The sequence below is a fragment of the Chelon labrosus genome, assembly GCF_963514085.1.
Source record: "Chelon labrosus genome assembly, chromosome: 3".
Classification (NCBI taxonomy): Eukaryota; Metazoa; Chordata; class Actinopteri; order Mugiliformes; family Mugilidae; genus Chelon; species Chelon labrosus.
In genome coordinates, this window is record NC_140339.1 from 21275667 (window position 1) to 21303388 (window position 27722).

A 27722-nucleotide genomic window follows, 5' to 3' on the forward strand; every position below is an offset into this window, starting at 1 on the left:
GTGTTGCTGAGTAGTTAACAGTAATCCTTGCTAAACAAACAATGCAGTAGTAACACTACTATCTATCACGTGTTTTTCTTGTTGTTTTGTTTTTTACACATTGTACAACACTGACGGTTTTGAGAAAAGCCATTGGCTCTAGTCCTAATACTGCGCTAAGGACTTTTTTTACATAGAGATATTGGCCTTTAAACATATGCACCGATACGATATATGTGTGTGACAAGCTGACATCAGAAGAGAGCCATCGTGTATAGCTGATGCCCTGGACGTGGAATATAACCTTTGGTAATGTAACACTGTAGGGATTTTAATGAATAAATGAAACATAGCAGTAGACAGTCAGCTTTAAGATTTACTGTTTCTTAATGAGAGAGGAGTCTGGTGCTTCCTGACCAACTGACCAACTGAATGATTGACTTGTCCGGCAGAATCAAGTGTGCACACCTCATGCAAATCCTTTCTGAAATCCTCCTCCTCCGCACACACAGGCATTCTCCCTCGGTAACTAAATGAAAACAGCAGACTCTATTTGCATGATGATAAACCTACTGAGGTAGAATTAAGGCGACGGTTCAGCTCCCAGGGCTCCACCTACCTCGAAAAATAACTTTATTTGTAATTCACCATTCATCCTTTTAAAAACAACTAAATACAAGGTTGGAAAACAGACGCCAAGCTACAGGGAAGTGGCTGTGGATAAAAGAGTCGTGATCAAAAACAACGAGGCATAAGGCATATATTTACAGACCACACAAAGTTTTCATTTATCTTACATAGAGGTTGACTGTTAAACGTGCTGGGAAATGTTCATAAGCTCGTAGAAGTTCTCAGAAAACACACAGTATAGTCTAGACACAGCGTCCTTGTAATGGAAACTCGAAGGCATCCGCTTCAGTGTAAAGCAGTCTTTTCAAGACAAGTATAGTTTTACCCAGGATATATTACCACCACGGTTATGAGCAAACGCATTATCGGTTTCTCTTACAGATGTATAGTATGTGCATGAGTCCAGAACACAGGACCTTCTTCCTGTACGTACTTCCCTGCATCCCTCAGCCCTCAGACACATCTGACCAATAAGCTCTGTAAATGTTCACGTGATTTGCAGTGACGTGCGAAATGAAGCTGCACTAAGGGGAAATTTATGTCAAATGTATTAGCCACATAATCTAGTGCTCACATGGATACAGCAGCCCCATTACTGTTCGCTCAATACGTGCTATAAATAAACATATGATTGATATGAGTCCCAGCCTGTAGTTTATCAGTGGTTATGCAGAGGTGGTGAAACGTACAAGCATACAGGGTATTTGCTTACTGACAGCTGTCGGGACGTAACAATAATATCCATCACAGCAGTTCATCATCATGCACAGAAGCAATACAATTAAACTGATACCTAGACATCCAGTTATGTCTCTTCACTCACAGCAGTCTGGGAGCAGCAGGACTCTTTGCGTCTTTATGTGCCGCTTATTAACTGTATACTGTGTGGAGCCATTAAGAGCTTTTGTTTTACTTCTTCACTAACAATATACAATAAATATTTTTTGCTTAATTTATCCAGATCTGGATACATATTTCACGTTAGTTGTAAATGAGGTGTAGCATCAAAACATGCTAGGTGCTAGGTGCCGGGTCAGGTTGGCCCACAGTGGCAGCGGCTCAGGACTAACCCTCCATCTGACCATGTAATTTCGTTGTATGATACGTTGTATAATGACAAATAAAGCACTTTACCTTTACCTTAAAGAGGAATACATAGGAGGAGACGAGCAGAGATGTGGCGACTAGAAACTATGGTATGACATCTAGCATGAGCACCTATGATGAGGAGTGGCTGGGTACCAAGTTGAACTAATCTCAACTTTGAGGGGGGCTAATGGAAGTGACTGATGCAGTTTATTAACATATGATGCACATAGTTCCCAACAACTTTGGTTCCTACCTTCAAATTAACCATGCTGATATCGGGTTTGGAGCTTCAGGTAAACCTAGCTTGAGGAGTGGCAAAGAGCTAGTGCCATCCATACACTAGCACTGTTTTTATCTTCTGCTAGTTTCACTTGGAAACATTTGCAGGTGAGAAATATACAAGCGGGTCATCAACTATCAACTATCAGCTACAAGCATGTGGACCGGGGTTTAACCGTCACGCACAGAGGAATCACCCGTAGCTGGAGACACTAGAGATGAATCACTAAAAGCGAGGCAAGAGACATTTCATCCACTCACCCCAGTTTGTATTTTTAGTGTTCAACAGTGTGCCTGCTCTATGAAATAATTCTCATGGGTAAGAGATTTCCCTCTCATTTCCTTTGACTCCACGTCTTATTTTCACCAACAAGATCAAACGGGCCCATGCTGCTTCTACTTCTTTCGCCCACACATTTAACTTGCAATAAGAATTACTACGCAACACTATTTTTCAAGGTCAACATGAACCACTTAATGCAGATTTTATGCCTGACTAGAGTGCGGTGGTAAAAGAAAAGAAACTCACTTCCTGAAAGTGTGGTCTGTCTTTTCATTTGTGGCTTGGCGGAGTCGGTCAGACCTCACCTGCTTCCGGTGAGCCTTGTTGACAGACAGGAACATTTCTGTCTCTCAGTTGGTACATACAACACGGAAGACTGTTGGATAAATAACCTGGCTGTCCCTGGCCGCAGCAACCTCAGTAGCAGCTTTGAACCCTGTGGATCTAACTCCGTTTCTCTCACTCCTGAGTTCATGTGTCTGTCTCCTATCCTAACACTTGGACCCCAGATAGACAGATGAGTCTGAGGAAAGAAACATTTTAAAGTCACCATTTCCTCATTCTAAAATTATATCTTACCAGCTATGGTGATCCTGGCCTGTGCTCATGACTACTCTGTTCTGAAACCAGTGCTGCCTGGCTGACTAGTGTTTTTCTAAGAAATGATTTTCATCCGCCTCGTTCACTGACCTCACACCATGATCTCAACTCCACATCTACCAATTCAGTTTCTCTTTGTACAAAGAGAAACTTACCATGCTCCTTAGCCATCCATCATTCATTCTCCTCTTATCTGGCTCATTTCATTCTGTCGTTCAGACCTCTTCCCACCGTGGTGCTAACTAAATGTAGTGAAATTTCAGCACAACACATCCACCAGTGGCTTCCACATATTCAGAAAGCACATTTGCAGCGTTTCAGACGGATTCAGTCTGTTTGCAGTGCTGGATTTTGTTTTCTTAAGAGGCAAGGCATGCCCCTCCCTGCTTTAGTCTGCTTTGACCCGCCCTGATTTCTCCACACAGTATATCAGGATATGACCGAACTGGAGAAAGTATTCTGATAAATAGCTTTTTACTAGTCAAACCAGCTCATCAGTCTTGCTCCACTGTATGTGTGAATGAGTGTCACGAGTCTCTTTTGAGCGTACGCTTGTGAAGGAGAAGAAAAGTGGAGTAGTTCTGGTTAAAATACTGAGCTAGAAATTAAATGAAAACAAAGTATGTCACTGCTCACTGTCCAGTATTTAGATTAGATGACTGAGATGATTGCTCTATGGTCACGCGATTACTGAATGGACTTAACTGCAGAGGTGTGAAATGTCAGTCAACATCAGGCAATATCTGCTCAACAATGAGATTTAAGCTGGAGCGAACATCACCATTACAACTCATAATGTTTATTTTGTGCAGCCAGGTTTTTGAAATAAAGTCTCCCATGTAGGAAGAAAATAAAAATTAGATAATTAAAGATGATTCTCCAAAACAAATGTTGCCTTTTCCTTCAGTTAATGTGGAAACAGAGATTAGTTTGTGGAAAACAGCGAGAGGCGGTAACACATTTGCATTTTGTGAAGATCAACACTGAACCTCATTAAAATACTGTAAAATAAGTAAACTGCAATTATCCTTCCAATTATTAGTTAGTCACTGCTGTTAATACTATTCATATATTGATAATTCCTTCAACAACCACTGTGCTGTCTGTATCTTTAAAGTGATGCTCATTTAATGCTTGCTGAGGGTGTCACCTTGGACGGCTGACAGAAATAGGCCAAAGTTTCAGGCCAAAGATAAAAACTCTGCAAAGCTTCTCTATTGAGATTTTCTTCATTCCCATCATCTCAGACCATCTTTCAGCTGTTGCTATCCGTCTGAAGATAAACTGATAGAGTTACATTCCCTGATCACTTGTCACCAGCTGCTGAGACCTGCCTGCAACCTGCTCGACTAGTTTCAACCGAGAGGAATTTTAGGAGACTTTCCTGCAAATCTGCCTTTACAGACTTTTCAGCTTTACACTAGTGTGAATAAATAGTAAAAACCTAAAATCTAATGAAAATATAACTTTTAGCAAGCTAGCTCTTAACTCCCTGGTGGTTTTCAGATGATCAGCATCACCCATTCAAAGAGATTTGTTTCTATTATGCTCCCGAATAACAAAAAAAATATAAATAAGCATTAACGGGAAGATTTATTTACAAAAAAAGCTCATGTGCAATCTCAAAGAGAGTGTATAAAATCATTCTCATAACAATATCAAACTTACACTCATGCTTAGATAAGCAGTTTCGCTCGCGTACCTCTCTCACCACGGACAAAAAAAAAATCAACTTCCGAGCTGTCGAGGGGCTTGAAAAGATTATCCACCACTTCTGGACGGTTTCCCAGACAAACTGTAGAGTTTAGTGTCCGAGCAGAGCTGCACTTCTTGGAAAAATGTGAGTTTTGGGAGTGTTACTTATTCTGAGAACCTGTTGCTGACAGCTCACTGTGTCACACCAACAATATGGCTGACGGCGTCGAGTGGACGGACGGAGCAACCGGAGCCGTGTTTACATCCGTAATGAACGCTGCGTCATGACGTCACGTCCACGTACACAGCCTTTGTTTGGTACGTAAAAGTAATCATCTATAAATTAACAAAAACTAAAAGATCAGACGATTTACTTACGAATTTATTCTTTAATTAAGCTTTAGCTTTAAATAATACTGACTGGAGCTTTAGGAAGTTAAGAAAGGACAGAACACACTGTTACACTTAAAAACTGTTGTTTTTGTTAAGATATAATTTCACCACCAGTCACTAAAACCATGCTCATGTATAGGTTTTTACAATTTCACCCCGACTTACAAAGCTCAGTTTTTCATTTTGATAATATTTAACTGGATAGTTTGTTATTGCAATATTGTAAATTATCTCAAATGTTCTCAGTAATGTCTGTGAACTACCATTTATACACACTGTGTTGAGTCGAGTGACTGATAAACTCTTTCTGGATATTATTAACAAATTCATACTGAAAATAAATTTCAATTACATCAGCAACTACATTAAATCAGTTCAACTCATTTCATTTCCATAAATGTAATTCCAATTAAAATTAAGATAATTTAACAAGTGCATCTATGATATTTCAGTTAAACAGATAAAAAAATCAGTCTATTAAAGTTACATGTAACATTTAACATAAAAAACAAGGTCAGTGGGCGGCACAGTGGTGAGGTGGTTAGCACTGATGCCTCATAGCGAGAAGGTCCCGGGTTCGAATCCATGGGCCGACTGGGCCTTTCTGTGTGGAGTTTGCATGTTCTCCCTGTGTCTGTGTGGGTTCTCTCCGGGTACTCCGGCTTCCTCCCACCATCCAAAGACATGCTTGTTAGGTTAATTGGTAATTGGCCGTAGGTGTGAATGTGAGCGTGAATGGTTGTCTGTCTCTCTGTGTTGGCCCTGCGATAGACTGGGGACCTGTCCAGGGTGTACCTTTCACCCCGCGACCCTTAACAGGAATAAGCGGTTACAGAAGATGAATGAACAAGGTCAGTTTACAAGGTTTTCTTTGGTCAAACCACTTTTCCAGAGGTTAGAAAAACTGGCATGTACAACTGTAATAAGAGGACAAATAATTTAAGAAATCAAAAATAGGGATTGAACTAGGAAATGTCTTAAGAGCAGTTGTAATAGATTTCCCCATCTTGGACTTCAGCTCCACTGTCTGATCAGATAAAGCACAACACAACCATGACACAAAGTGTAAAAACTATGAAGCATGTCTATGTCCGGTCTATGTTCTAACTCTGGACCCTTTATTGCCTCCAACTGCTGTCATAACAGCTTATGCCATTTCCTGTATATATAGTCTAACAGCTGGGATTCCTGGTTTTCACTCAGGGGGCCTGGCTTTCTGTGAAGTCTGAGAAATGTTTGAAATACTCTATAAATGTACTGGGTTGTAATGAAAATGGGGGGGGGGGGGGGGGGGGGGGGGATGAGGCCATCCATAGAATACATCCTTGGCCTGTCCTGATCCTGCTCCTCCATGTCTTCCAGATCCTTTTTGGACAGCTGGTGGACAAGTGCCACACCGGAGCAGTCTCCCAAAAGACACAGTAATCAAAGTAAACTATTAAAGCATAAATTCAAACCATTAAATGTTGTCTCTAGTTTAAACTTAATCTTCCTACAGCGATAGCAGTTTTTGTCCTCATAGTCAACAACAAGAGGCAGAAACGGCAGCATTAATTATCCCTGCCAAAACTATTAATTAAAAATACACTTTCACTTTCTGTTACTACAGATTAAATTTACAGCAGCCACTCTTAAACCTGCACCGTTGATGGTAATCCAACAGCAGTCAGGACAAAGAGAGATGTTCACTGCTCCTCTTGCTGGGAGCCCTGCAGCTCCTATGCAGGAAACAGCTGCTGTCACTCTGTAGAGCAAACACACAAACTCAGTGATGGACTGAAAACACGCTAATATGAAACTGTATCAGACATTTTTTTAAATTGCTACCTCTTAAATGTCCCATATCCTGTAACTTAACATTAAAACAACTGACAATTTGTGAGATTATTTCAACAAACAAACACTGAGACAAAATAATTTGCCATTTACCCAGTGGTGATCAATTAGCTTAAGTCCAGATAAGTTTTGTTGAGCTGAGCAACAAAAACTGCTGCGACCACCTCATAAAGGGCAGTTCCGTTCATGTTGACACTGGTCCCAACGTGAAGTGAGCAATTCTGCTGCAATCTTGTTTCTCTCCTCACAGCACTGGAAAGTGACCGTCAGTGTGGCAGAACTTGGAGGCAGACAATTAAAGAAATCTGTTAAATCCCCTTTTAAATGGAAATTACTTATTACCATTTCACATCTTTGATGACAATCATAAAAACAGGCACCCCTGATGGACACAGAATTAACTTCAGACAACAGCGCCCTCTGACTTAGTTTTACCTCGATGAGCTGCAAACTGCAGTCAGCAATGCTGGAAAAAAAAACTCTTGTCCTTGTCTTGTCTGTGTTAGTCCTGTGATAGAATGGTGACCTGTCCAGGGCGTAACCCGCCTCTCGCCCAATGACAGCTGGGATAGGCTCCAGCCCCCCGGCGACCCTTCACAGGACAAGTGGTTACAGAAGATGAATGAATGAATGAATGAATGAAATAGATATTACAAAGACTAACTTTTTTGGCTAAACAAGTTGCAATCTTCTGAAAAAGGGTCATCCATGTATACAACCAGAACATGAGAATTACCATTAACATTTTCTTGTCATTATGTATAATATAATAATTATTTAAGGTAAATAAAGTAAAAATAAAATAAATAAAATATGTGTCCAATTACAGCATATCTATGCTTTAATTATAATGTTGTGTCTGTACTCACAGACATTATAAGAGTCATTAAGATAAAGTACACCGCTGCACGCACAGCTATTTTTGTGTATTTTACATCAGCACTTAGACCAGCAACTCCTATACAAAATGTAGAACACAATAAGAATAAAAATCTGAACAAAAACAATAGGGTTATAACACTTTCAGTGTTTGGCCCCCTAATAAGAACATATTCTATTCACAGATGACCAGCACAAAAGTCTACAATCTATATCATCAGGTCACTGTGTAACATAAAAAGTTAGTCAGTGCCGAAAAGAAAACTTTCAAACAAGTCACTGCCAAATTGTGAGACATTTAAATAAGTATCTAGATAATGGCAACCTGTTCGAAGTGTTTGTACAGTACGTCTAAACTGTATTATTTACATTGCTGTCCATAATGTTGACCCACTTTTCTTTTACTTGCTCCACACTTTTACATTACATAATCAAAGAGTTTGCATGTTCCATGTATACTAAGGCCCTGAAATAAAACTCTGAATGCACTCAGAAATGTTTATTGAAGAACATTTTGATGAATGTATTTGTTGTTTGATGCACCCTTATAAATGTGAAAATAACTGACTAATCATATGACGGCCATACTCATATCACTACTGATATCAGTGGCTCTGAGATATCTGCTGTTGAATGTCACAGTGCTTTTGAGGAACAGTGTCCTAGTTAGTCCTAAAAATCTGAGAGTTCCTAAGAGACTAAGCCAAACTATAAACTTTATATTTTTGGATAAAGATTCAACCGAACTGCTCAGACCTAATATGTGTGACCTCAAGCAAAAGCGAAGATAGTGAGAACTACTCCTCTAGCTTACCAGTTATCACACTTGTCACGATGACATAAACAACAATGGCCTGGAGCATTCGCAAGAGCATTTCTCCTGGAAGGCCATAACAGATCAAGGTCTGAAAGAGTGAAGAAGGTATTGACAATCACACAGAGAGCAATCCCTGTATGGATATAACACAAATAATAAATAATATTAGAAATACAACTAATAAACCCTTTGAATATTTATGGTTGCTAAAATATTAACACTAAAATATTTATTACTTGTCAGGTAGTAATCTCCTTAAATTAAATAAGTATTCTGTTTGGGTTAATCTTTTGTGAATGGTCCAGTCTTTTAAGGGTCATAACAGATGTAATGATTCAAACTGTCCAGTAGTTGGAGCTCTCTAGTAGCAGCTGAAAAGGAAGACTGTCAATGTTCACCATTACCTACTGAAAAATTAAGTGTTGCCAGGCAAAAGGGTGTTTTTAAAATATATTATTATTCAAAAAATATATAAATTGTTGATATAATTGTTAAATTGTCTCTGGTCGAAAATAGTTGTGACCTTGTTAATTTGCTAAAATACTTCCAACAAAAGTTACATTACTTTAGGTTAAGCTTAATTTTAACTTACCCAGGGCAACGACCACAAGAATTGAAAACAGAAATATGTTCTGGACGACATATTTAAAGCCCTTCCTCACGATTTTGCAACGCATGTTGTTTGTTTTTTTTGTTTTTTTACTAAAGAGACTCAGATTAACCAACTTTGAAAACACCTGATTAGAGGTGAACTATCCAGTGTCCATGTTCGACTGTTTTGGTTTGAAACGAAAATTTAATAATAGTGAATTATTTAAAAATTATAAAAACAGTACTACTCCAGTTAATGGATAATTAATGTCCAGTGATGCGCTGGGATAGGGGCTACTATGTGGTCGGAAGGGGTTTGGTGGCTGGTTGGGGGGCACCGGTGGAGGGAAAAGTCAGCGATTAAGAAGCTTCTCATTGTTTGTATTTTTTTAACTTTCTTTTGTAATAGTCATTAATGAATTAAATTAGGTTAAAAGAATCAGCGGAGATACTGAACATTTTCTAAATAAAGTTGTGGACCGTCTTACCCCCTGGTAATGGTTTAGTCTATCTGCTAACGTTAGAGCACAGTATTTAAACGAGCTAGCACCAGCACTAGTACTTTAGGATAGTTACTTCTCCCTTGTTTCTGCAAATGAAGTTAAATAATAAAAGACTCCAATGACATCTTGTGGTGGTTAGTGTAACTTATGTGTTTTTGTTTTGTTTTAGCTGTGTCTTGGACATAAAGAAAAACCTGTTTTCTTTTCCATGATACTCCAGGCAAAATCCTATATTATGTTGAGAAAGGAGGGTTGAAATGTTGTGGGATTTCTAATTGTGTAGAGACTTAAGCACATAACACAGATATGGTATGAACCAAGTACAGATTAATGTGGAGGTGACAGCTATTCGCTGAATTATTTGTTAAAAAACGTTTAATGTGCGACAGCCATGAATTAAGAGGAATAAGGCCTAAAACGTCCTCCATTTTCACACCTACCTATTGAAACAGTTTGAAGGCTTTGAAATGGAGTTTCGAATGTATAAAACCTTAAGTTTTTTTTGTGGAATTTCAAAAAAGGGAGATTGGCTGCTTTTCTTTGCATCTCGTCCATATTAGACCAGGTCACAGGGATTTTGTTTTGAACGAAAACAGAACAATACAGTACGTGCATATATATAATGTTGTGCTAAAAGACCTTTGAGTTTTGGTCTACCCATTATGTCCTGCATAAACTTTTCGGTCAGTGTTATGCAAGAGACAGACTGAAGGCTCACAAACGAATCGTTTGAATGGCTTTAACATGAGACATAACAAGAACGAGGTGATTATTTTAACAACAAAATAAAACATCACCTCTTTGTTACAATCAGTAAGAACAAAGTAAGAGTTCATCAAACAATCTGCAAAAGTCATCAGGCTGATAAAAGTAGAACAGTACTGACTTCATTTGTTCATTTCTAATGTTCAGGTGAAAACCAACAGGATAAAGGAAATAAAAATGCATTACTCACAAGTTTTAAATAATCTTCGGGAACTGAAAATAAAAAGTGAGTAAAAACAACAGAACTCTTTCAACTTTTTTAGGATTTAAAGTAAGAAATACATATCTTTGTCAAAGCCTCCTCGCGAACAATGATTAAAAACCTACGTATCTGATGTACATATGTGAAGAAATAAAACAGAAACCACTTACATCTGACATCCCAAGGATTATAAATAATTAAAATCATCTAAAAGATTAAAATAAGAGGTCTTCTGGGTGATTGCCATCTGAACCAGCCAGACGACATGTGCAAAATAAAAAAAGAGTGAATCTCCTATCCCTTATGTCCTGAAAAAAACTCATAACTCCAGCAAGTTATCAGGTTTTCGAGAGTGACACACCATGAAAGAAAGATAATACTGTTTTATCTTAAACTGTAAGTGATGCATAGGTAAGACACTTGAAACTCCTCTCTTTAATAGAGATTTGTTTTCCAGACAATTTAGACCTTTAGTGGGTTATGTGGTTTTTCCAGGGCACTTTTTATGGCATCCACAAAAACTGCAAATGAAAGGAACGATAGTTTAGTGCACCAAACATTGCCATATGTCGGAACAACAAAGCACAAAAAAGTGAGATGAAGCTGTATAATAACCTCAATGAGTAGAAATAAGAATTAAAGCACTGGTGTGATAATAAAGGGATGGTTTCCTTTCTGCATAACAGCATTTTTTTAAAACTTTTATAAGGAAATATTTTTTTTTCTCCAGAGAAACTCTTCTTCCCAATATCAAACCAGCACTCAATATTTCAACACATGTAAACACAAAAATGGCAAATCTTATCTAAATGACTATTAAGGAAGACCAAGTGGTGGGAAAGTCTCACAGCTTTCCAAGCTGGAAAAAAAATTATTTTGTATAAGTCAAATAGAAAACAGACAATAAGAGGATTATACAAAAAAACAACAACAACAAACAAACAGGCAGATTCAAATGATCCCAGCAACATGAAGGCCTGTACCGATTACGTACACTGAGTAACTACTTTAACTGTAAAATGATCATTCGTGGAATATTCCACACCCACTTAAGACTTGAGGGCGTTCTGTTGTAGCGGTCTGTGCAAACATTCGGTGGATATAGATATTCTGTTTCTGAAATTAAGTCAAGCCTGTGTTTAGGACCAACAGACCGATGCCTGTAGAAATATTGCAATGTCTTAAAAAGTTATTATGTGCAACATGTTAAACATTCCTTTGACAAAACATACAGAGGTGCACCGTGTTCCTGTACATGTTGCATATGCTACACAAAGCTAGATCTAGCTCATTGAAACCCATACACGAAAAGTTTGGACTTAAAGTCTCCAGCGACAGCCATGTCAGCTCACTGTAAACTCTTTGTTGGTAGTTAGATAAAAAAAAGTGCAGCAACATGACACTCGTGTCAAATGTGTGCAAAGGGGAAAAAGCACATGTCGAGCATTGCTGTGCAGCTGACAAACAGCTCTTTAGCTCACGTTCGCTGCAATCGCACAGATGTTACATGCAATTAAAATCGTGTTATTTTTCCCCTTTAGAACATATCTGATGCAACTGTTTTCCATTAACAGCTCAATTATGATAAATACCAAAATACCCTTTTAATATGTTTTCTGACAATACACAGATGCCCCACAGATGATACAAGTTAAACTCCAAACATTCATTTAAAAGTTTAAGACACAATAATTTCATTCCAAGTAAAAGACCACAGAATGGTTTGTTCATTTTAAAATTTCTTTTTTTTTTTTCATAAAAAATAAAATAAAATAAAATAAATCAACAATAAAAGCAACACCCGTGGTTGCAGCAGTATGTAAAGTACCCATTGGGCCTATTCTCATCTCTGCAGTGCATTTGGAGAGAGCATCTTTGTGCTCCTAGTTAACAAACTATACATTATATGTACAACATTTTTGCTTAAATTTCCATGGATTGCAGGTCTTATTACTCTGTTCAAACTGAGGGAGCTTTCTACCAGTGACTTTTGAAACTTAACTATGACAGTTCTCTGTTGGGTCAACAGGACTCTTAAGTCACATAGGAATTTCTAAACCTGTCATTAGAATTTATAACTTAATCAAACTGAAGAGGGTTGAGAGGGCAGATCAATTATTCCTCCATTTTACAGTCTTCCTCTCACTGCACTTTCCCTCTCAACCTAGAGTTGTGAAGGGAACCCCGGAATTGTATTCACAGAGCGTTAACAATGCTGTCGAACAGGTTTACAAATTCCAACTGTATCTGATATCGATGTGCAGCCCATAACAGCCACTTAGTCAAAGCAGCAGCATGGACTGGATTGACTGCCTGGCACCTTTACCCCAGAAAACATTGTCCCAGGAAGTAACAGGAATCTACAGTAATAAACTCAAAAGCCAGGGCCTCCACGTTATTATGACCAAGCAGTCAACCAGTGTTGGATCTGAGTGACGCCACGTTGTATCTGGCCAATATAGAAGTCTGCATTTCTGGAGAAGTCCTGACACACTGAGGATTGGGCATCACCTAGAGCACAGTAGAGGGCGGTGCCACCCACGCTGATCACAACTGTAACCAGACATAGCAGGAAGAGAAGCAGGCAGGAGTCTCCTCCACCGACATCTAAAGAGAAACAGATACAGAAGGTTAGAGGGTAATAATATGTGCTACAGATGTTGCTAGGATTCATCAACACAGTGGACTGGTACTGCTAGCGTACAGTAGGTTCCAGTTTAACAAATTCATGGAGGTGAACTGTGCACATACCTTGCTCATAACCATCATCGGGTACTTTGAAGCGGACACGTCTTTTGGCAGTGGCTTTTTGAGGTTGGGGCTCTGAACTGGTAACACTCACACTGTCCATACAAATGCTACGTTTCTTCAATATGGATACCAGGCCAGAAGCAGGAGACATCTGAGCAAAACAAACAATGTTGAGCTTACACCAGCCTAAACATGGTTTCTACAGTATTTACACTATCAAATTCAGTATGACCTGGTCATCTTCAGTCACTGAAATTTCCACCCACCCACTGCTTTCTGGGATTCGCCAGTGTTGCTCTTGTCTTAGATAATTTTTGAAAGTGAAAAACTCTCAAAAAACTAATTGTTCAAGAGGAAAACAAAATAAGTACATTTTTTTTCTCTTTACAAAAAACTTGAGGCATTGGCCTCATAGGTTGTTTAGGCTTCTGCATTAAGTTGACGCAGAGGCTATGGCGATAACGCAGACACCTACGCTTAGACTAGCGCCGTAGCTGACATGCACCTCCCCAGAAATCTAACTACGTGCCGACTCGCGTCTGGGTGGCGAGCGAGCCAAACTGACGAGGGCACAAGCATAAATGAATCGCACCGGCGTTGATACATGCATAGGTCCTTGCGTTTAGGTCCCGCAGTACCATATAAGCGCCTTTAGTGTGCTATACAGTGTTGAACAAGGAGGGGGCGTCTCACCAGCCACGACCACCTGGTGGCGGCACACTGAACTATCAGCAGGACTGCACTATGAACTCTATCAAGGCTCCTCCAACATAAACACCATTAGTAGCAGTCACTGCTTTCCTATGACCGAAGTAGGCCTCGAACATTCCCCAGCTCAAAAGGGTAAAAGGGTTTAAAATTGAGATTACGATGTGGTAAATGAACTTTGGCCAAGCCGTGGCGTCACATTTAGCAATACTTCCGTTTATCGTTACATCATGTTGTAAAAATGAGGTCACCCAAAGGGAGTGATTTATAGACAAATTGCAACCTTGAGAGGAAATCTTGATGTGAAAATATAAGACAGATTTCTCATATATGCACTTCCATATTTGTAAGTTAAGTATGTTAAGCCCAACAGATACAAAAGTGGTGGGTGTGACATAAATAGATTTTAAAACAAGCCTTCCAAGAGGCCACAATTCAGTTCAGCATTTTGGACATGCTCATAACTGAGATGGAAAACAGAAGCAGAATCATCTCTTAATTCAATACACAGCAACCCTTGCTTTAGCAGTGTCTCCCTGTCTGCTCTACATCCGGTAAAATGGCATTTATATCGGCTAAATAAATCCATAATGGGTTTCACAGTAATGGTTAGGAAATGCTATTAGGGCTGTTTCAACAAGGCAACGTGCCCCGGGGCGCAGAACCTAAAAATAATCATTAAATTGCCAATTTGAAGCTGAGATTTTATCAGTGCTTACTGTTTTACTTTGTTGTGCTGTCATGAATTATTATATATACATACGAGCATTCATCCAAATGCATTTACAAATACCTAGGAATATTTTAATGTATCTGTAAGAAACACACAGCCTAGCCTACTGACTAAAATAATAGAAACGTGTCGGTATAACACAGTACAACTCAATAGTACTACAAACCACAGCCTATAAAAACACAGTTAATTCAACAGCTCTCTCAGTTATTTTGTGCAGCATTGTAGTGTAAGAATGCATTTTTACTGGCTGTGAACTGACCATGTGTATTTTGCACTGATTTATTTCGTTGGGTAACAAAATAAATCAATTTGTTTAAAAGCACCACAAACTACATCCTCCAACACGTTCATACAGTTGAATTACCACCTCTTTTATGCTATTTCAAAATAAACTGAAAACTGGTTGAGTGTTTCTTACAGACACATTAAAATATTACTTTCCCGTACGCAACATGATAACATCCGTACCTCTTCTACAGTGATGAGTTTTGCCATGTCATCCAGCGACGGAGCTTCTCTAATGATGCTAGCCTGGTTTACTTCATAGTCCTCCTCCTCTTCTTCTTCTTCTTCTTCCTCACCCTCTTCCTGGTGCTTCATATGAGTCTCTTGAGGAGGGTGTGCTTCCTGGTGCAGGCATTGATAATGCATAACAGTTATCACTTGCATATCAATATAGAGACTGTAATCCACTTTGTTGCTCTACTCGCTACTGCTCTGGTTACAATGTTCTGACTGAAGTCTTAAATCGTAGCTACCCGTCTATCACAGAAAGCAATGTTTCAAATTTCAGAGTTTCTTTAGTAGCCCAAAATGATAATATATACCTGAATCTTTAGGCAATGCTGGATCTCGTCGTGAAGCTTCTCCTGAGCTAAAGCATCCCGGTGAAGCTGTTGTACCTCCAATTCTGCCCCACTGACAAGAGTCTCTACTGGTAGAGCTTCCTGACAAAAAGGTGAGTCTCTTTTCTCCTGCTCTCCCTCCTCCGCCTCTTCCTCCTCCTCTTCATCTCCTTCATCTTCCATCTCCGCTGCTGTCTCCCCTTCTTCTGTTTTTACCTCCTTTTCCTGCGCTGGACCTAAATCTTTCCCCTGCTGCTCTGCAGGCGTGGACTGATCCATTCCTCCAGCTGTAGAGGGGTGCAGTCCATTTCCTATGACAGAAATGGCGTGTTCCACCCCTCCTTCTGCCTCTTCTCCCCCTCTCTCGCTGCCTTGCTTGTCAGAGAGCTGAGATCCGGTGAAACCGTCTTGGTCTTCCCTGTCCTTTTCTAGGATCTCAGGGGAATTGAGCCTATCAGCCAAATTAATGGAGGGACTAGCGGAGTCCTCTGCTCTGTTCTCCATCCCTCCTTCAGCTTGATGGACTGAATAAAAGAACACATAAAGAAAATAAACACCTGATTTTTCTTTGACTGAATTTCACACGTGCGATATTCATTTACTGAATTAAAACCCTACTCTGCTGAATAAAGACAAAGATTGAAAGCAAGCTCCCTTATGTCGTTCTCTGCTGAATAACAAACGTCTTGAATATGACACACTACGGCAAAATACACAAAAATCAGAACCTGTTGTTTAATCAGAAGCAGGTAAAAGCAGTTTGAGTGCTATTTCACAGAACATATGTATTCTGTCTTTAAAAACACTGCTGACTCATTACAAGACTCAGTACTAGAAGAGCGGCACCACTGGACAACATGTACTTAAAACAGGTTTTTTTATCTGATAACAAAGTCCTTACCCTTGCATCACATTTTAAAGAGTGTTGGCATGTGTATATGAGCAGCCAGAGTTGTCTGAGTAACGCTAATGTTCACCGTGTCACTTCAACAGTATGAAACATGGCATATCACAACTTATAGCTCTTTTTCGTCAAAGGTCCAAACCTCAATCTAATGTCTTGTCAACATTTCAATAAAATTCTCAGGGTGTAAAAAAAAGAGTATTCAGTAGCCCGCCAGAGGCTTTGCATGCCTTAGCTTGCACATCTACAAATAGCAAACAAATACTATCATAACTAACCAGTTTACACTCACTCACCTGAGGTACATGAAGCCAGTGCACCACTTTCTTCAAATTTAGCTCTCAAAAAGTCCAGAGATGCACACTGTACATACACAGACACAGACACACACACACAAAGAAATATTTGTAGAGATACCACATTTACATATGCTAGACGGTTTAATATTGTGTAAGTGAAAAAGGACAATTTAATTTAGACCATGAATATTTATAATAAATATGTAAGATACAAACATGATGTCAGGGAGAAACGTGAAATGGACAGTGACAACAACTTACTACTTATCTTATGTAGACACAGAACATTATAAATGTCTTACCTCAGCATCTCTCGTCCTTGGTCTGTAAATAGAGGAAAGAAACAGTGAGTCAGTGAGAATATTGAAGCTCGGTTCTTGGTTTTAGTAAATGAAGACGCAAAAGATAAGTGACCCTTCTACTCTCCCAATCTAATATTAGCCCGGACACATTTCCCTGGCTATTACAACGCGTATGTGCATGTGTGTGTGTGTGTGTGTGTGTGTGTGTGTGTGTGCATGAGTTAAGTAAAGTGAAACCCTAGCAGTGTAAAGGCTCAAGTGTCTGAAAGTGCAGCAGCAGCAGGCGAGGGCCACATGTTTTAACCATCACTGCAGTGCCCATCGCACACTAAGAAAAATAAAACAGCTTACTGTCATACAAATACACACACACACACAAATCAGCTGACTGAGTTGACATAATGTGCGGGTGGGTATAGTGTGAAAGGCTGTGTGTCTAACAGGTTTATTAGAGGAAGGACTTTCTGTTAAATGAGGAATGTCAAATGCCAAACAGGGTTTCACTTGCATGAGCACGCCACAAAACACCTTTTAGAAACTCCATTATTACAGAGGCACAGGAAATTATTGTAATTATTGCATTACAAAATTGTGTAAAATATTTTTTTTCGTTGTTAAATTTTTTATGAAGCTCCTTAACCGTCACTTCTTTGAATTTCCTGTAGATTAAATTAAATACAAACCCACCCCCCATTTTATTGTCACCTTTACCATTTTAAGTTCATCGTACTGTTTTTACAGCAGACTTAAAATATCTTTAGATGACGTTAAATACTAAAATACAAAGAGTGCACGCATACAGTTGTGCATGCATACTGACCGACTGTGCGTCTGGCAGACGTGTTTCAGAGTGTCCAGATGTTGGGTTGTCAGTTCAGAGGACGTCCCACTACACTGACCCTCTACGACAGAGAGACACAAAGACAAAAGCATGGTTCTTGTTGCGAGGAACCAAGAGTTGAGTCCAGAGTGGCTGCAGCCTTTGTGCCTCCTATCAGTGACTGCAGTCAAACTGTGTATTACAAATAGTTGAGCCTTTTGTTATATCAGCAACAACAAAACTACATTTGTGTATGTGTCCATCTGTGCTGTGTTACCCCACTGCTGCTGAAGTGCATTCAGGTTCTCCAGTACTCTTTGATGATAGAGTCTCTCTAGCTGGATGCACCATAATGCCCGCTGGTCTGAACACCTCAGGTTAAGAAACAAACCAACAAAGGTACACACACATACCACCAAAACACCATACAGAAACTGTTTCCTTGACAAGAACAAAATCTGTGCAACTCTAAAACTTTCTTTGTTTTCTAATTACAAACGACTATAGCTGACAGAGGTCGAGAAAGAAGAAAGGAAACTGAGACTGAATAAAACAGAGAGCGAGGCCAAAACAGATACAGAGGGAGAGCGCTCCAGGATGCAGTCTCATGTTTATGGATATGAGCAGCCAAAACACAATCCTTCTTTGACACAGCTCAATGCTTTCTCTCTTTCAAGACAACCCTCCATACATGCATGACATAGCTAAGCTCGCTCTCTCTTCTCTTTGACTCTTTCATTTCTGCCCTCCCACTGTCACTTTCCTCAGATTAAACCTCAGATTCTTTTCCACGCTTGCTCTCGTGCCTTTGTTCTTCCCTTTCATTAACCCTCAACCTTTCCTCCTACTCCGTTTTATACTTTATCTTCACTGACTTAGTTCAGTTTGTCGGTTTAAAAGGACAATACTCAAGCTAAGCTGTTCCCTTGAATTCAATGGTGCCATTTTAATTTTTTGTGTCAAACAGAAACATGGGCTTTTCTTTTGGGTATGGATCACTACACCCCTGCCCTGCATGGTTTGTGGACAACCTATGAGTCTATAATGTATTATACACTATATATTATTGTGTATACGTTGAATACAGAGATGGATGATCTACACAATGAACTAAAAGTCACCACAATGAGACAAAAAGCATTTTGATTTGTAAACAAATAAAAAGTTCAGCTGGTTCACATTGTTGTGTTTCACTAACATTGATCTTCACATTTGTCATTTAGGTGATATGATTACTGAAATTACATTAAATATAAATTACTAGGCTCCAGTAGATGTAGTAGTTTTATGCTTGACAGCATGTGGATATCTTCGCTGATACATCTTGTCATCATCATGACGTGACTATTTATATATTTAACACAGTGGTTTTTCGTTCCTGTCATGTCATCAAAGAAGACTGGTGTTTTTTAATCTGTATACCTACCTTCTCCTCTTTCTGCCTCTCTACTCCAAGAGCCTCTGGGCGTTCTGTAAAAGTCAGGCCAGATACCAGCTCCTAATTCTCCCTGTTTCACCTTCTGCCTGTTCATGTTCGGCTTATCAGTTTCCCCTCTTCCTTGTTATGTCGTTCTATTTAGTGTTTTCTCTCGTAATATCCTATTTTCACTTACTCTGCCTCTTCTCCTTCAGGCGATGAGCCATTACGGCATCTGTTATAACTTTACTGCAACATGAACAGTTATGATAGCAGCAACTGTATGGACAACACGGTAATCTCACCACACACACACCAACAAGGATACAGTCTTCATGACGGACAAATGCCTCAGCAACCTGCAGAGAGAGAGAGAGAGAGGAAAAAAAAGATTACAACTTTTGATAAAGAGTATGTGTCACACAGAAGCGATCAGGGAAACTAGCTCAGTGGGGTTTAACCCGGACTGAGACTAATCCTCATGTAGAGTTGCTTCCTCAACTCGACACAAAATCAGTCAAACAATTAAGCAGAAGCAAAGAAGAACATACACTGAAGGGTACCACTCCACACAGAGCTGACAGAAAGTAAATGACTGACATCTAAAATCATTACCTTGACAGCAGAAAAAACAAAAAATCATTAAAATAAATCTTAATATGATCTCTGAATCTCTGAATACTGGTCTCATAATAAAGCAGGTCAGCTGTTGAGACAGTTAGGAAGGACTGAGTGAGAATGAGTGAAAGTGAAGAGAAATACAGAAAGAAAGAACAACGAGAGACCCGGCCAGACACTCTACCTCTTTGTGTCGCTTTCATGTCGTTCTGCTGATTGTAGAATAAAGTGTGTGTGTGTGTGAGAGAGAGAGAGAGAGAGAGAGAGAAAGAGAGAGAGAGAGAGTGTGTGTGAGAGAAAAAGAGGGAGGAGGAGGAGAATAGGAAGTCACAAAAGGCTCGCATTTCTAATGAGGAGAGGGGTGGTGGTGACGACTGAGTGACCTTTCAAGGTAACTGTGCCGTCACGGTTTAGAAATAAGGTTTAAAAGTTGAGTTTATGAAACTTCCACTGTAGGTTATGACAATTATATGCTGTGCGCAAAAAAATACAGCTCAATTTCCTTTGATTTGTGTACATGATGTATTTGTACATAAAAATGTTTTCTCTTTGTGTTAATATGTGATTCTTGACACCTTTTGCCACTGACCACTGGTTAACACCTACTTTTATAAGCAGGTCGTCTAGGTAAACACTGAAAGTCCCTCTCTCTCTGATGCAGACTTCCGTCGTCTTAGGACTTTGAACCATTTAGTTCATTCCTCACCGGATTTCTGTGTTCTTTCTCCGGCTCTCTCCATATTTATTCTAACTGTGTTGCAGTCATTGCAGCTACAAGAGGATAAACCTAGTGACTGTGTGATTCATTCATAAACTTATTCAAATAAACTTCTTTAAAAAAACAGCACTCTCACGATCCATTCTAGTTTATTTCCTTGGGTGTTAATTATGGTTAATTTTGAGCTCCAGGTGGAGTGCACAAATACTCACTGTTGTAAATTGAGTGACGTGTGTATGCGTGCCCTGTGGGAATCTTTACAACAGGAGTCCAAAAGGAATATGAGCTTCAATTTTCTTTTTTTTCAACAAAACCACTCACTCTTCTCTGGTTTATTTTGCAGATCTACATGATCTTCCAATCACGGGAATCATGCACCGCAGTAAACATCAGTGTCCCCAGAGGGACTTCCTAATGTCTTATCAAAGTCACTTGGTTTGTGTCCATAATTAATTCAGTTGCACCTTTATGCTACAAAATGACAGCATTATATCAGAATGACCTTATTTCAGACAACAGATCATTATCTACGATTAGTATTTAAGCAAAACATTTTAAATATTTCCACTCATGCTAACTGTCCCAGTCTCCTTACTTTTCCACTCAAATACACACCTGTTTGCCTGGAAGTAAGCAAAGGTCAGGTCTGCCGGGTGGAGAAATTTATAAATCAAACTGACAAGGAACCTTTACACACCCCGTAACATTCTTGTCCAGTCATGCCGAGCTGTGTTTAAGCGAGAAGCGAGCTTAGAAAGACTGGGGATGTGTGTATTTTTACGCAGCGTGGCTTTTGCGTGTTCTTGTATTTGTGTTTGCGTGTACCCACGCCGACAACACCCGTGCCTCAAGGTACAAAGTGCCATTCCCGATTATGAGGTTGAGTGGATAACAGTGATTTAATAACTAGACTGAGAGCAATAATTTAGCAAGGCTAGAATTAGTAAATGACACCAAGAATATTTTTTCAAGAAGCCATTAAATAGAAGAGTGGTTACATAATAGGTGGAGAGAAACAGCTGGTAGTATTTGACATACGGCAAATTTAAAGGGCTTACCTGGTGGAGGTACTGTGGAAGGTGGGTGTCATCTCCCCTTTGTGCCAACTGCCCTAGGCACTCCTGCAACGTAGTGTTTAGAATAGGCCCTGTGGTGTAGGTGGGGGCTGAGAAACAAGTGGTCACTGGAGTGTAAGAGGATATAAGTCCTGTAGTGGAGTTGGGTTCTGTACCAGTAGTTGCAGATCCTGTGGTGGAGGTAAGGGGTTCTGTCGCTGCACTCATAGGGTTGGAAGCAACTGAAGTGTTAACTCTTGTTGATTCAGTAGATGTGGTGGGTCCTGGATATGAACTGGTAGGACCACTGACAAAGGTGGGCTCTGTGGATGAGGTAAGTTGTTCTGCAGAGGAGACTGTATTTTTTGCTATCCCGTCAGTAGCTCCCGTGGTACATGTAGGCCCACCTGGGCTGGTAGGACCCATGCCGGAGGTTATAGTTTGTAAAGTAGAATCTGTAGGCCCCGTGGTGATGGTAGGTCCCTGTGCGCAGGTAAAGGACCCCGTGGTGGAGGCACCTGATCCAGTGCTGGAGATATGAGAGTCCATTTCAGCATCACTCTGGCTCATTTCCACTGAACTGATGGGATATACAGTTTCTGGGCTGATTACTGGAATGACAGGGGATGTAGGCTCTGGACTCGTCCCAGGGCTGAACTGATATGGCGTTTCCAACAGACTGCCTACAGTGGGAAAGATGGACAGCAGAGAAGATGAAAGAAGAAACAGAGATTAGGGAAAAATAGATGAATAAGGCATTCTTAATTTGTCAATACTTAATCAAATCACATGAACCTTTTTCTCCAAAATAACCAAGAGAGTTTCCATCACTCCCTTGGTTTAGTCTTCAGTCTAAAATTTAATCATTTTAACCTGTTTGTTTCTTTGAACACATTCACATTAGTTTTGTTTGGGTCAATGCTGTTTCCCACTGAAAGCCCTGAAATACACATCAGCGTTGGTTCAAGTCTTTTGCCTGTTCTGGTCCTGGTCCCGTTAAATTTAATCTATTCCTCCTCTCCTCACATTCTCTCTGCACATAGCTACTCTCTAAATTATTTTTCCTGAGTCTCTCTCTAGATTATGTCTTTCTGCCATGTGATTACAATGACAGCATCACGCTCACTCCATCCTGACCTCAACCCCACGGACCATTTAGTCATTGCAACAGCGACTGAGTGAGTGCCAGACCCTGAGCTGAGTCACTGTTGTCCCTCAGTAGCTTGACACTTCCTGAACATGATGGTTACACAGTGGAAGCTAATTAACCCTTTACCCTGTAGCAGGCCCGTTAGCTCAGTTGGTTAGAGCGTGGTGCTAATAACGCCAAGGTTGCGGGTTCGATCCCTGCACAGGCCATCGGTTTAAACTTCTGTTATCCCTAATTTCCCCATGGGGATGAATAAAGTCTTATCTTATCTAACAATTCACAGCAAGAATTTATCTGGAAACATAGTTGCTACATTAAAGTTGATTAATATATCAGTACAGTAACAGTAACAGTGTTTTCATTTCAGGTATATTATTTATTAGCGATTTATAAGCACTACTTTCGCTTCTCTAAAATTTTATTCGGATCCTGTTATTAATCATTTCTTTAAAAAAAAAAATCAATATAAATACAGTTTACATTGACATTGCTTTCTGTAAATTAGTTGTACCTTATTTTAAACACCCAATATATTCAAAATAATCCAAGGCCAATATGCAACACAGAGGGAGACGCTGCCACTGACGGTCCCACAGAAGATGGCCTCACCGGTCTGTAGCATTACAAATCATTTTAGCCTCTTTTAGCTCAGTTTTAGTTTAATCATCTGCAAAATTTTCCACCGTCACTCACTATCAGCAGTTTTGTTTCCAGTGACAACATGGTTGCTGTTACTTGACGGGTGAGTCAAGTAACTGTATGCTGCCTCGATAGAGACAAAGGGCACGCAAACAAAGTCAGTGACTAGCAGGTGAAAGGTGAGGATATTATTCTGAAGAGATGGAGGAGACCAAACCAGAAACTAACTAAGATTTGCATTTCCATGAGGACATGCTTTATATCTGCCAAAAACAAATATTACAGTAGCATGTTATGGTTTTCTACTGGCACCACATGGCCACAAAAGGTTCATTCACACAAGGGGGAGGGGCTATCCCAGAGACGGGGCACACCCAGGACAGGTCGCAGTCTATCGCAGGGCTAACACAGAGAAACGATCAACAAAAACATTATGCAAACATACATGAACTTACCATAAGCCTAACCTTAACCCTATTACTATCACGAAGTGGTGAAGATGCTGTACACTTGTACACTGTTTCACTTGCCAAAATATTAGGTACACTAGTGAAAACTAATAAATATTAACATACCAGTCCCAAATTAAATCCTAGCGTCATGAGTTCAGTTTATGTTGAAGTAGCGTCAGATAGGTGGTGATTTTAATTGTATTAAACACATGTTTCTGTTATTTAGCCTCCTGCACTGACATGGTTGTCAAGATAATGGAAACATGTGTCGCTACAACACATTACACTGTAATATTAGAAATCATTCATTTTTACAAGCGAGTGTACAGCATATACAGCAGTGTGAGATAGTGATAGCAGAAACAGCAAGTTTTTTTCAAGGTGTACACGTCATTATGTTCCCTACCAGTTTCTGAATACGAGGAATCAGTCATGGGAGTCTCTGGAGACTGGCAGCGAATAACACAGCTAGATTCCTCCGATTCTTCCTCCTCTTCTTCCTCCCTCATCACTGCATCAATGTCTTCTTCCTCGTCCTCCTCGTGGCTTCTTCGTGCCTGTCCCTCCTTTCCCTGATCCACCTCCTCTTCCTTCCCATTGTTGTTGAGAGAGTGTTTTTGGAAGCCACGCCTTCCTACCTCCTCATTTGGTGAAGGAGGGACACTCTGAGTGTTTGTCTCGTTGAGGTTTCGGGTTTGGGCAGTCAGAGCTTCAGGGTTTGGTAGGTTATCACAGAGGTCGACCTCTCCCACACGAACCTCTGACATTCCTCTACCCTCCGTCTCAAACTGGTCTGAAGATAAAATACACAATCAGATGAAATTACAACAGAAAAGTAACAAATTCAAAGAACAAGAAGTATGAAAGTCTTTCTGTTGACAATATGACAAGTAAGACTATCAGTTGCAGCTTGAGACAACGAGTAACTACAACACAGGAAGAACATTTTGTAATCTGACTTTGGTTCTGAGGATGCTATACTTGTTGAGCTTGTATTTTGTGTAAAGCCTTGGAGAAATAATTTACCGCCATGATCCATCGGGCTCCACCCTGACAACGTTTGACCTTTCAGCTTGATGGTCAATGTCTGCCTGTTAGACAAGTCCTTCTCTGATCCTGCAAAGATAGGGGGAATGAGACAGAGAAAAGAAAGGCACGAATGACAGACGACAGAACAACTTTTCAACTCCGCCTAACACCGAACTGGTTTAGTATCATTCTCAGGTTGTCAAACAACCCTTAGGCTCGAAGACATAATAAAAAAAGAAAAGGTTGCATGGTTCCATCATGTTTGTCCAGACTTGTTTAATATATGCAATGATATTCATTTGATAAGAGGTATTTAGTGTATTTCTGGCAAAGTGGTAGCCATCACCATATTGTTCACAGCAAAAACAACTCAGATTGTTTTTATATCTACATGCTCAGAAGAATGAAGCCGAAAAAACAACTTAATTTAAAAAATTAAAAAAATTGTATTATGGTTTTAAATTGTACAACCGCCTGGTTCACTGCCTACACAGGAGGACTCCTCTCCTACACAGGAGGACTCCTCTGTGTAGGCAAAACTTTGTCAAATCTACTACAACAGCAACTGGAACATTTAATACCGGCAAGACCTGAGAGCAAAAATATTTAAGTTGTCTACGTTGAACCCAGAGTATAGTAAGTATTTTGCACTTTAAAGATAAGCCATGAATGATATATTTACACACTAAGTTATAAACCACAATGCAATGAAATGCAAAGCAACAATAACACTTCCCTGACAGAGTTACTGAACTTTACGAGAGTGTGCAGGAGTACAAACTGGTAAATCAGCATTGAGTGGAAATCAGTATTGTGCAATAGGATTTTATTTTTAAGTTTTTTAATTTTATTGTTTTACTTGTGTTCCCAGTTGACTCAGCAACACAGACACAGATACAGCAAATAGGTTTGTTGTGGTTAGGTTGATGTGCAAGTCAACCCATTCTTGACACATGTACGTGGGGAATACATAATCATATATGTAGTGTATGCATTACCACAACAAACACTAATAGTGATTTAACATACAAAACACTTTTATTAACTAATTGTGGCGATATTTTGACTCCTCGGGTGATCAAAGCCATATTCAGGTTAATGACAGTCTATCTCAGAGGAATACGGCTGTCCTAGTATTCCTGCAGCGCTGAGCTAATTGTTATTCCTGTAACCCTGTATTCGACGGCGCAAAATGCAATGTAATATTTGTATTACATTTTTAATTGGAATTAGTAATAAAAAAATGGCATCGCAAATGTGTCCCAGAGAAACACCTTGGGAGAGTAGTCTAAGAACAGCAATGAGGCCTGCTGTCTCCAAAGGGACGTGAAAACCTATGGGATGATGTAACATTGTCTTTATATTGCAGAGGTTCTCTACATATTTTAACAAGAGACAACACCGTCTGGATGGGGACGTAAGTCATTTTGAGACAGAAAATATGGTGGGATGAAAGGCTGTCGTTATAGTCTAACAATTACTGCAAGATCTTATTGTCCCTCTGGATGGAGTCCCAGACCATGAAGGAAAAAAAAAACCCCATGTACAATAAGGCTTATGCAACAACAACCTCTGCATTACAGAGGTGTTAAAATAGCTGTTTTTAATTGACAGTATTCCCTAATGTTCTCCCACTGAGTCATCTGTCCTTACAACGTCCATCCTCTCATCTCTTTTGTCAGAGGCCTACTCCACAGGGGAGCATAAATAATTTAAAGACAGAAGAAGGGACAAACGTTGAAGCGAATCCAGCCAAAAGGACAAACAAAAAGGTGGAAGGAGAAACAGAGCCTGCCCCGAGAGAGATCACTGTAAGGACTTGAGACAGAGCAGAGTTACACAGACAGCAACAAAGCAAAAAAATAAAAAAAACAACGACCAATGAACTAACGCAGGCAGACTGTTAAGTTATGTTTGCGTATAAACGTTGTAAAGAACAGCTCAACACAAACACACACACAGAAGATATTAGCAGTAATTACGCCTCAGACGTTCAGAGGAGCGAGACATTTGTGTTTGCTAGCATTAAGTTTAGGCCAGCAAGTCCTTTTACAGCTACACAATGCGTTGCTAGGTAACCTTGCTCCAAAAGAAACGTTCGACTTTACGTAATCTCCGCACGTTTATACTTTATAATATACCACAACGTTAGCTAATGTTAGGCGTAGTTAAACACACATAAACAGGGACTAAAAGCGCATGCAGTGACAGCAGACTTACTTCCCTATACTGACACAGCTTTAGCAGGTTGACACAGCTTTAGCAAAAAAAAAAAAAACACCTGGTTACCCACTGTTGTGATTAACCGAACCACAGCTATGTTGGATATCGAGCTAGCTCATTTTAACTGTACATTACCTCGGTCGCAGTCGTTACGTTTGAAAACACAAAGGTGATTTACCGTTTCGCCAAACGGGTAGATATTGCTAATAAACAGCCATCAGCGTCAAACCCGTTTAATACCGACATCTAAAGCTAAAGCGTCACGTTAGTTGAAGGTTGATATACGTTGCTGTTAAGCTAACGTAAGCTAACGCCAGCCGTGTATAGTGTAAACATCTGGGCACCACGCCGCGGATAACCTTTGAAATATACGCCGACATTTGAATTACATGATGTGCTGCTAGCCTTCAAAAACACTGGATCCCTGAGACTTCTACGACACGAAAGTGACACCAAACTGTACTTACTTGCTGAAAAAAAGGTGGCTGAATGGTAAAGACTTGAGCATCAGACAC

General features: G+C 39.8%; 2 protein-coding genes and 1 pseudogene across 8 annotated transcripts in view; all 3 read right to left on the minus strand.

The window, feature by feature from the left end:
- Positions 1–4815, minus strand: part of itsn2b (intersectin 2b) — a 29989-nt gene extending 25174 nt beyond the window's left edge. For 2 of the 4 annotated variants that reach the window (XM_084574904.1, XM_084574905.1), the window contains exon 1: positions 4563–4815. The gene's annotated coding sequence lies outside the window, so the exon portion shown is untranslated. Of the gene's footprint in view, positions 1–4528 lie in introns of all 4 variants that reach the window. The other 2 variants (XM_084574906.1, XM_084574903.1) reach the window with 1 other exon arrangement.
- Positions 4816–5843: 1028 nt separating this feature from the next.
- On the minus strand, positions 5844–9157 carry LOC311486144 (excitatory amino acid transporter 3-like; annotated as a pseudogene). The gene is made up of 7 exons: positions 9073–9157; positions 8478–8613; positions 7127–7166; positions 6878–7036; positions 6592–6692; positions 6270–6361; positions 5844–5865 (listed from the first exon to the last, which is right to left on the minus strand). The product of its transcript is annotated as an excitatory amino acid transporter 3-like (transcript).
- Positions 9158–10299: 1142 nt separating this feature from the next.
- On the minus strand, positions 10300–27720 carry cnsta (consortin, connexin sorting protein a). Of its 3 annotated transcripts, none has more exons than XM_084541794.1 (13): positions 27675–27720; positions 24982–25071; positions 24362–24748; positions 21718–22397; positions 19652–19682; positions 18184–18270; positions 17907–17988; positions 17087–17108; positions 16782–16848; positions 15564–16105; positions 15205–15363; positions 13293–13443; positions 10300–13148 (listed from the first exon to the last, which is right to left on the minus strand). In XM_084541794.1, exons 2-13 carry the CDS (start codon positions 24992–24994, stop codon positions 12940–12942), a joined length of 2430 nt encoding a protein of 809 aa, XP_084397920.1. In that variant the 5' UTR covers positions 24995–25071; positions 27675–27720; the 3' UTR covers positions 10300–12939. The 3 variants fall into 3 exon arrangements, with proteins under 3 accessions (XP_084397920.1, XP_084397921.1, XP_084397922.1); XM_084541795.1 differs by lacking the exon at positions 27675–27720 and adding an exon at positions 27386–27468; XM_084541796.1 differs by lacking the exon at positions 27675–27720 and having other exon boundaries at positions 24982–25316.
- Positions 27721–27722: the final 2 nt, after the last annotated feature.